We start from the raw sequence: 9696 nt of genomic DNA on the forward strand, positions 1-9696 counted from the left end.
AAAGACCAGCCTTGGCAAGATAGGGAGACTCCATCTCTTTAAATAAAAAAATCAAATATAAATCAATAAAACTGCAATAGTTTTCTCAACACAACAGAATACTATACAGAAAAGAAAATAGGCCAGGTACAGTGGTTTGTCTGTAATCCCAACGATTTAAGAAGCTGAAGCGGGTGGATTGCTTGAGCTCAGGAGTTCAAGAGCAGCCTAGACAACACAGTGAGACCCATCCCCGCAAAAAAAAAAATACAAAATTTAGCCTGGTGAAGTGACACATGCCTGCAGTCCCAGCTACTCGGAGAGCAGAGGCAGGAGGATCACTTGAGCCCAGTAGGTCGAGTCTGTAGTGAGCTGAGATCATGCCATTGCACTCCAGCCTGGGTAACAGAGACTCTGTCTTAAAAAAAAAAAAAAAAAAATTGACAACAGGAGTCAGGCACAGTGGCTCATGCCTGTAATCCCAGCACTTTGGGAGGCCGAGGTAGGTAGATCACCTGAGGTCAAGAGTTCAAGACCAGTCTGACCTACACGGTGAAAACCAGTCTCTACTAAATACAAAAAATTAGCCAGGTGTAGTGGTGGGCACCTGTTTGTAGCTACTTGGGAGGCTGAGGCAGGAGAATTGCCTTAACCTAGGAGGTGGAGGTTGCAGTGAGCCGAGAATGCACACTGCACTCCAGCCTGGGTAACAAGGGTGAAACCCCATCTCAGAAAAAAAAAAAAAAAGGCAATAAACCATCTACAGCTATACTCAATGACGTAGATGAAAGGAACAAACAAACAAACATCATAAGAGAAGCCAGACAAAAAAGTTTATACCACACGAATCCATTTTATATGCAATTCAGAATCAGGCAAAATGAACCCATGCTGTTAACAATCTGGTCGGGTCACCCTTGCAGGGGCGCTGACAGGAAGGAACTTGAGGGAACTTCTGGGGCTAGACATCTTCTGTGCTTCATCTGGGTGTGGAGTGCAGAAGGCAGCTGCAGCTTGTGAACAGTCACTGAACTGTACACTTACTTACACCTTCACTTCACTCTATGTATGTGACACATCAAAAAACAGTAAAAACACACTTAAAACACCACAGTGGCAAACTGACTGATTAGAAAACCAATGAAAATCAAAAATGATCATAGGCCCTACTGCTGTTGAACATTTCTTCTAAAAATGACACACCTCCAGTGGCACACAGGAGTTATATCTGGATCTGGTCCAAGCCATCCCCTCCAGCCCAGGAGTAGTTAACAAAGAGGCTGGCATTTCCCACTGGGAGCAGGTGGATGAGCTGGCAAAAGAGCCTTCTGTAGCTACTGCAAACAATCAGGTGTGTGGGGCTGTCACGAGCCGATGGCTGAGCCCCATGTGGTAATAACCAGCTGTTGCGTAACAATGATTAAAGAAGAAAACGCAGGGTAGTAGAAGAACTCACAGATGTGGCCAGGTGCAGTGGCTCATGTCTGTAATGCCAGCACTTTGGGAACTCAAGGTAGGTGGACTGCTTGAGCCCAGGAGTTCAAGACCAGCCTGGGCAACATAGTGAGATCCCATCTCTATAAAAAAAATTAAAAATTAGCTGGGCCTGGTGGCACACGCCTGTATTCCCAGCTATTTGGGAGGGTGAAGTGAGAGGATTACCTGAGCCCAGGAGGTTGAGGCTGCAGTGAGCCATGACTTCGCAACTGCACTCCAGCCTGGGCAAGAGAGTGAGACACTGTCTCAAAACAAAACGAAACAACCCACAGATAAGCCTGCTGGCTTGGCGGCCAGAAATTTCTGCCTTATCAGTTACGTCAAAAGAACCAAAATTAGCATTTGGTGAATTTGGATTAACCCCGCATATTAGTCATTGCCAGATGCAATCAGACGTTCCAAAAGGTCTCTGACGTGGAATAAGTTAACAAAACAACTGCTGCGATGCTGGTCTTCCACTTCTGTGTGTGGCCCCTGCAGTTTATTGTCAACATGGAGCCAGCAGGATCCTGTGAAGACCTAAGGCAGATCCTGTCGGAGCCCTCCGGTGGCTCCGGTCTCACCTGGAGTAAAAGCCTAAGTCCTTTCCATGGCTTCCCAGGCCTTAAGTGTCTTTTTAGGGGCTGCCATTCCCACCCTTTCACCTCATCTCCCACCTCTGTCCTCCTGGCTGACTCCACCCCAGCCACAATGGTCTCCTTGCTGTCACAAGCCAGCTTCAGAGTCTTTTCCCTAGATACATACATAGCTCATGTTGCTCAAATGTCACCTTTTCAGAGAGGCCTTCCCTAACCCTACTATTTAAATAAAAATCCTTGCCACTGCTCCAGCTCCAGCTGGGACACTCTCATTCTCCTTCATTAAGTTCCTCCACAGCGCTCATCATCCGACATGTTTTACTGACTAATTTATCAGTCTTTCCCTACTAACATGAAAGCTCCACAAGACTGGATTTCTTTTTTTGTTCTAAGAGAGCGTCGGCCAGGTGCAGTGGCTTACGCCTATAATCCCAGCACTTTGGGAGGCCGAGGCAGCGGCTCATGAGGTCAAGACATCAAGACCATCCCGGCTAACACAGTGAAACCCCGTTTCTACTAAAAATACAAAAAAAGAAAAAAATCAGCCAGGCATGGTGGCACGAACCTATAGTCCCAGCTACTTGGGAGGCTGAGGCAGGATGATTGCTTGAACCCAGGAGATGAAGGTTGCAGTGAGCTGAGATCGTGCCACTTCACTCCAGCCTGGGTGGCAGAGCAAGACTCCATCTCAAAAAAAAGAGAGACAGCTTCTCACTCTGTTGCCCAGGCTGGAGTGCAGTTGTGTGATCATAGCTCACTATAGCCTTGATCTTCCAGGCTCAAGTGCTCCTCCTGCCTCAGCCTCCGGTGTAGCTGGGACCACAGGCATGGGCCACCACACTTGGCAAATTTTTGTATTTTTAGAAGACATGAGGTTTCGCTGTGTTGCTTAGGCTGGTCTCGAACTACCAGGCTCAATGATCTTTCACCTTGACCTCCCAAAATGCTGGGATTATAGGCGTGAGCTACTGCGCTCCACTGAGACTGAGAAGTTTTTGTCTTCTGCTGTGTATTGCAGTATTAAAACAGTGCTTGGCCTACAGAAGGCACTTAATAAATACTTGACTAAATAAATGAATGAATGAACAAATAAATCCATCATCTACTCCCGAGTCTATAGGTTCTTTCCCTGCACAGACAACTTCCACACATTCTGTCTCCAGCTCCACATCTGATCGCTAACTGCCTCCTGGATGCCACCCCTTGAATGTCCCAAAGTCACATAAAATCTAGACATCCTAACTGAAACATATCACTTTCCCAAACTGCCCCCTCTGGGGTCTACCATGTTGGTGACAGCTGTAATACTCCCTTGATCTCTCCTAGGTCAGCGAATTCTGTTTCTCACCCCTCTGGCTCTGTCACCTGCCAGGTTCTGTCTCTTCTGCCTCCAGTCACTCTGTTCCCACAGCAACTAGGGTAACAGAATGAAATGTGATTTCCCTGGAGTCACCTGATCCTAAGAGAGCCCAGCAGAATCATCAGCCAGTAAGTAATAAAAACACGAATCCCTCCCTCTACACAAACACCCACATGTTGACAGAGCACATGTGCAGACATTATGTCACTGAATTTTCACAACTCCAGGATTGGATGTCATTATTCCCAGTGGACACATGAGAAAACAGGTTTAGAGAAATTAAACAATTTGCTTGAGGTCACCGAGTAAGAGGGAGAGCTGGAGGCTTGAATCTAGGTCCCAAGACTAAAACTGTCAGCAACCTGTATCTATCACAGTTTAAAAGACGGGTTGGGTGCAGCAGCTCATGCCTGTACAATCCCAACAATTCAGGACACCAAGAAGGGCGGATCTACTTGAGGTAAGGAGTTTAAGACCAGCCTGGCCAACATGGCGAAACCCGGTCTCTATTAAAAATACAAAAATTAGCCAGGGATGGTGGCACATGCCTGTAAATTCCAGCTACTCAGAAGGCTAAGGCAGGAGAATCACTTGAACCTGGGAAGTGGAGGCCACTAGTTGACAGGTGCGAAACACTGACATCAATTGGGATGTCACAGTAACAAAGAAATCCCTAATCTCAGTGGTTTAAAACATAGTCGTATTAACTAGCACTGTAATAATGCTGTGTAGCACATTATCCTAAAACTGAGACCTTTTTTGTTTGTTTGTTTTTCGGATTTTTTTGTTTGTTGGGTTTTTTTTTTTTTTTTTTCTTTGAGATTGTCTTACTCTGTCTCCCAGGCTGGAGTGAAGTGAAACCACCACAGCTCAATGCAGCATCAACTTCATGGGCTCAATCGATCCTCCCCACTCAGCCTCCCTAGTAGCTGGGACTACAGGCATGTGCTACCATGCCCAGCTATTTTTTCTATTTTTTTGTAGAGACAGGGTTTCCCCATGTTACCCAGGCTGGTCTCAAACTCCTGGGTTCAAGTGATCCACCCACCTCAGCCTCCCAACATGAAAACTGAAACTTATACCAACAAGCATTCTTCTAAGGGTTTGTGGGACGGCTGCTGTGGCTGCAGTTTGGGAGGATTCAGGTCTCTTCCATGGGATTCCACGGTTTTCTGGGATCAGCAACAACCTGGCAAATGTTTTCATGGCAGATCATGGGAGTACAAAAGCCAAGTGCATTTAAGGCCCTTGCTGAAGTTAGGTGTGCTCAAATTCCATTAAGTAAATCATATGGTCAAACCCATCAATGGAGCAGGGAAATATACTCCCCCTCCAGTGGGAGGGAGAGGAGTGGATATATGCTGAATGACTGCCCACTCACAAAAGGTTAATTTTTCCTTCATGCTAGCACTATCCACAGTGTTCTGCTCCTCATAGTCATAAAGCACCCACTGAGCCAGGAACTATGGCAAATACATCATCCCAGCACTTTGGGAGGCTGAAGCAGGAGGATCGCTTGAGGCCAGGAGTTTAAGTCCAGCCTGGAAACATGGTGGAAACACCATCTCTAAAAAAAATATATAAAAAGACTAGCGAGGCATGGGCATACACCTGTAGTCCCAGCTACTCAAGAGGCTGAGGCAAGGGGATCGCTTGAGCCCAGGAGGTGGAGGTTACAGTGAGCCAAGATTGTGCCACTGCACTACAGCTGCGCAACAGCGTGAGACTCTGTCTCAATAAACAAAAGATTGACTGTCAGACAAGTTGTATAACTTCTTTGGGCCTCAGTTTCCTCATCTGTTAAACTGGGGATAATAACAGACCCTGTCTCATGGGGTTTTTTATGAGGACTCACTGAGCTAATCCAGAAGTGAGGTGTGTAGAGCAGTGACTGGCAGGTAATGTTGAATAATGTTAGCTCTCATTATTATTATTTTTTATTTTTGGGGGGTCTCCCTCCATTGCCCAGGCTGGAGTGCAGTGGTGCGATCTCAGCTCACTGTAGCCTCCATCTCTTGGGCTCAAGCAATCCTCTCACTCTCACCTCAGACTCCCCAGTAGCTTGGATTACAGGTGTACATCCTCACACTTGGCTAATTTATAAAATTTTTGTAGAGACGACATCTCAGTATATTGCTCATGCTGGTCTCAAACTCCTGGCTCATGAGATCCTCCAGCTTTAGCCTCCCAAAGTGCTGGCATTACAGGTGTGAACCACCACACCTGGCCTATTATTCTTTAAAAAAAAAATTATTTATTTTAATAAAAGTAGAGACAGGGTCGTGATATGTTACCCAGGCTGGTCTGGAACGCCTGAGCTCAAGTAATCCTCTCACCGCAGCCTCCGGAAGTGCTGGGATTACAGGCATGAGCCACTATACCTGGCTAGTTTCCCCTTCTTTGAAGTGGAGTTGATTGGCTTAGATGACCTTCCTGGACACCTTCCAGTCCTGAGCTCACTGGCTGCAGCAGGCAGGGCACATTGCAATAATTCATTTTGTTCCAGCTAAGGAAACTGGGACCCAGAAAGTAGAAGCCACCTGCCCAGACCACACACTGATTCCTATGGTCATCCTGGACCTAATCCTTGGGTCTCCTTTCCCCTCTGCTGAGGGGCACAGGGATTATGCTGCCCATTTTCCAGGTAATGAGGCTGCGGCCCAGCAAAGAAAGTTACTCAACCCATTGCCAGTTGGCTCAGGAGCAGAATCCGAATGCCCCAGACTCCAGATTCCTAGTGAGGAGGAGGTGGGGTGGCAGGATCACCTGTAGGACCACAGAGATGGTCTTCTCGCCTGCCTTGGCTGCGCGCCATTTTCGGTAAGTGTCTGCCTTGAGAAGATTTTCTGCACAGTGGGTCTGGAAACAAGAATGGGAGAGGAGAATTAGGGCACAGAGATGACAGCTAGGCCTCCAGCTCTCAGATGATTCCTTTGAGTCCTCCCAAGGCCTGTATGATCCTCCGGATTTAAGCTCCCCCGTTAATCCCCCCACACTCTGCCTGGAGTTTGGGGGAACAACACGTTCCTGTGGAAGTTCACCTACGGGCTCTCCAAGAAAGCTTCCCTATTCCTCTTTTTCTCTCCGGAAGTTCCCTGGAGGCCAGAATGTCCCTGATTCAACACCTCTCCACAACTCACTTTTAGCCTCCCGGAAATCCCCCCACTGACTCTCCTTAGACTTCCAAGAAGGACCCCAAAAGTTCTTTAAGGAGCTATCCTCATTAATTCCCTCACGTCTCCCAACCTCCCCCGACGCAGGTCCCTCACCGAGTCCTGGCTGCTGCAGGACACGACATGGCGGAGGCGGATCTCCGGCATGTCAACTTCGTGGGCTTCACTTGGCCAGAGGGATGAGGTACGGTCTGGGGTCGGAGGGGCAAGGAAGGTGGGAGGCGGTGGGGTGCACCCTGCGCAGGCTGAACTGCGCAAGCGCACGAGACTCGGGCCTTTCAAACCCCGGCGCGCCGGCGCTGGCGTCGACATTGCGCAAGCTCAGTCGCGCCTCTCTGGAGCGGGAAGTGCACTGCGTTCCTTAGCAACGAGCGTTTCCTGCAGCCCCGTCTCCCTCTGCCACACACCCCCGCCCGAGCCCCGCCTCCCGATGACGTCCACACCCTACTTTCTGGGCGCCTAGCAACAAAAGCCGCCTCTGGGATTGGTGTCTAGAAGAAATTCGCGATTCTCATTGGACGATGCAGTCACCGCCCATACTGGAGCCTAGACAGCAAATCTTTTTGCTGTATTATTATTATTTATTTTTTAAAATTTTTTGTTGAGACAGGGTCTTGATCTCTCACCCAGGATGAAGTGCAGTGGCAAGATCTCGGGTCCCTGCAACCTCTATCTCCTGGGCTCAAGAAATCCTCCCACTTCAGCCTCCTAAACTGGGATTACAGGCACACCACATTCGGCTAATTTTTGTATTTTTTGTGGAGACGGGGGAGAGGTGAGGGGGGTGGCGGGTCTTGCCCTGATGTTCGGACTGGTCTCCAACTCCTGAGCTCAAGCGATCCGCCTGCCTTGGCCTCCCCAAGTGCTGGAACTACAGGCGTGAGCCACCGCGCTGGGCTAGGACAGCAAATCTGAGTGAATTTTCATAGTTTCGTAGGGAACCTGGATCCTGCACAACAGGATCTTCTCCAACAGCTCAGACGGCTGCACTCTTCCCTCTGTCCCCCTGCCACACACACACACACACACACACACGAAAAAATTCTCAGATCTCTCTCAGCCTTATGCCTGAGGCCAAAAGAGACGGATTCAGAGTCCTAAATATAACAAAAAACATATGCCCAAACCACATACACACACGCGCAAGCGCGCACCCCTACTCTAGAATGCTTCCACAAAAGCCTCAGTTTCCCAATATGTGGCCTGTGAACATTTGTCTTTTACTACGCCCGCCTATGGCTGCTGACAGGCATCCTTCTGTTCGTTCGGTCCCTTGGACACCCAAGGGTACAGCCTTGGGTGAGGTCGCAGCCAGAGACAGCCCAAACATACAGAGAGTGTGAGCCAAGCACATGAAGAGAAGGGAAGGGAGACAAAGCACCTGGCACCCGAAGGACCAGCCTGGACATGCTGCATGCCCCAAGGTAGGGCCCCACCCACACTGGGTGCTTCCTTGGGAGGAGAGGGGAAGAGAGAGGAGAGGGAATCCCAGTCCTTGCAGCTGCTGGGAATCAAGTGGCCCAACTCCATCTTGGTCTTCAAGCAAACAAGCAAACAAAAATGGGTAGTGGGAAGGTGGAAAACAGGGAAGTGACATTCTGGGTTCTAATGGAAGAGGGGGCTGGAAGCCCAGACTCGTGGGGTCTCCATGGAGGTGGGGGCTGGGCACAAGATGCCCAGGTCACTTTTGGATTCTGGTTCCGCCTTCCCAATCCAGAGGCCACAGAGGACTGCCCCAGGGTTCTGATCTCAACTATTTCTCCCTGCAGGGTGAATGTGGGTCTGGTCCCGCCCCTCCTCAGCTTCCTATAAAAGCTGGGGACTGAGTACTGCTGGTACACACATGATGAGGCCCTCCAGGAGACCGGGAACCTTTCTGCTGGCCTTCATGCTGCTCTGCACCCTCCTGGGTCTTGGTAAGTGATAAGGGACCTAGATTCTTTCTGGGACCTCAGGAAAGAGAAGACTACGAGAGAGCCTTCAGCAAGTCCTCTAGGTGAACGGGAAGGAATTCTGGAAATTCAGATTCATGGAAGAGGCCAAGGGTAAAGGAAGAGGAAGCCTGGGGGTGCCAGAGAAGAAAGGCTCCTGTGATTGGATCCCTGACAGAGGGGCTTGGTGGGCTCTGAATTCTCCACCCTCCAGGAAGGGTCCCAGATAAGACCTCTCAATTCTAGGAAATCAGATGAGAGCATGCTGGAAAGGGAAATCATTAAAATATAATTTTTTAAAAAGAGGGAGAAGGTCAGGTGTGGTGATTCATGCCTGTAACCCCAGCACTTTAAGAGGCCGAGGTGGGCAGATCACTTGAGGTCAGGAGTTTGAGAGCAGCATGGCCAACATGATGAAACCCCGTCTTTACTAAAAATACAAAAAAAGTTAGCTGAGGGTGGTGGTGGGTGCCTGTAATCCTAGCTACTTGGGAGGCTGAGGTGGGAGGATTGCTTGAACCTGGGAGGCGAAGGTTGCAGTTAGCTGAGATCACACCACTGCACATTCCAGCCTGGGCGACAGAGCAAAACACCATCTCAAAAAATAAATAAATAAATAAATAAATCAGTGAATAGGATAGGATAGAATAGAATGGAATAGAATTTCTTTTCTTTTTTCTTTTTCTTTTTTTGGGGGGGCACTAGACTGGATCAGAAAGAATAGAATTTTTTAAACAGAAGGAGAGAGATTTTCTTTCTCCTTAGACTGAGGAGTTCAGGCCCCAGCCCTCTCCTCCCCTCTACACGGGAGTCCAGATAAGCCTCACTTTCCCCAAGACCCAGGTATCTGCGCCCCTAGTTGTCTCCTCTCTCAGGACCAAGGAGTTCATGTCCTCTGTCCTCCTGGTTCTCACTCTCCCTCCTTGACCTAGGATGCAGACCCCCGCCTCAGGGCCCCCTGCCTGAGGTCCCACTGTCTACAAGACCTACGTGGTACCTTCAAGGAGGAGAATCCCACATTCAAGAATCAGCTGGACCTGAAGTTTCACAAAAGTCCATGGAGGCCGGGCGCGGTGGCTCAAGCCTGTAATCCCAGCACTTTGGGAGGCCGAGGCGGGTGGATCACGAGGTCAAGAGATCGAGACCATCCTGGTCAACATGGTGAAACCCCGTCTCTA

General features: G+C 49.1%; 2 protein-coding genes across 3 annotated transcripts in view; one reads left to right on the top strand and one right to left on the bottom strand.

The window, feature by feature from the left end:
* XRCC1 (X-ray repair cross complementing 1) overlaps window positions 1-6943 on the bottom strand; it is a 34394-nt gene extending 27451 nt beyond the window's left edge. Inside the window, exons 1-2 of one of the 2 annotated variants that reach the window (XM_017502310.2) lie at window positions 6684-6943; window positions 6181-6273 (exon numbers count right to left, since the gene is read on the bottom strand). In XM_017502310.2, the coding sequence (XP_017357799.1) occupies window positions 6181-6273; window positions 6684-6899 (309 nt within the window). In that variant the 5' untranslated portion in view covers window positions 6900-6943. The remainder of the gene's footprint in view (window positions 1-6180; window positions 6274-6683) is intronic. The other variant, XM_037729165.1, reaches the window with a different exon arrangement.
* A 691-nt stretch (window positions 6944-7634) lies between these two features.
* LOC108285277 (phospholipase A2 inhibitor and LY6/PLAUR domain containing) overlaps window positions 7635-9696 on the top strand; it is a 6170-nt gene continuing 4108 nt past the window's right edge. Inside the window, exons 1-2 of the mRNA XM_017502321.2 lie at window positions 7635-8011; window positions 8357-8503. Coding sequence (XP_017357810.1) covers window positions 8362-8503 — 142 coding nt within the window. The 5' untranslated portion in view covers window positions 7635-8011; window positions 8357-8361. The remainder of the gene's footprint in view (window positions 8012-8356; window positions 8504-9696) is intronic.

This window comes from Cebus imitator, unplaced genomic scaffold (genome assembly GCF_001604975.1).
Source record: "Cebus imitator isolate Cc_AM_T3 unplaced genomic scaffold, Cebus_imitator-1.0 Scaffold296, whole genome shotgun sequence".
NCBI lineage: Eukaryota > Metazoa > Chordata > Mammalia > Primates > Cebidae > Cebus > Cebus imitator.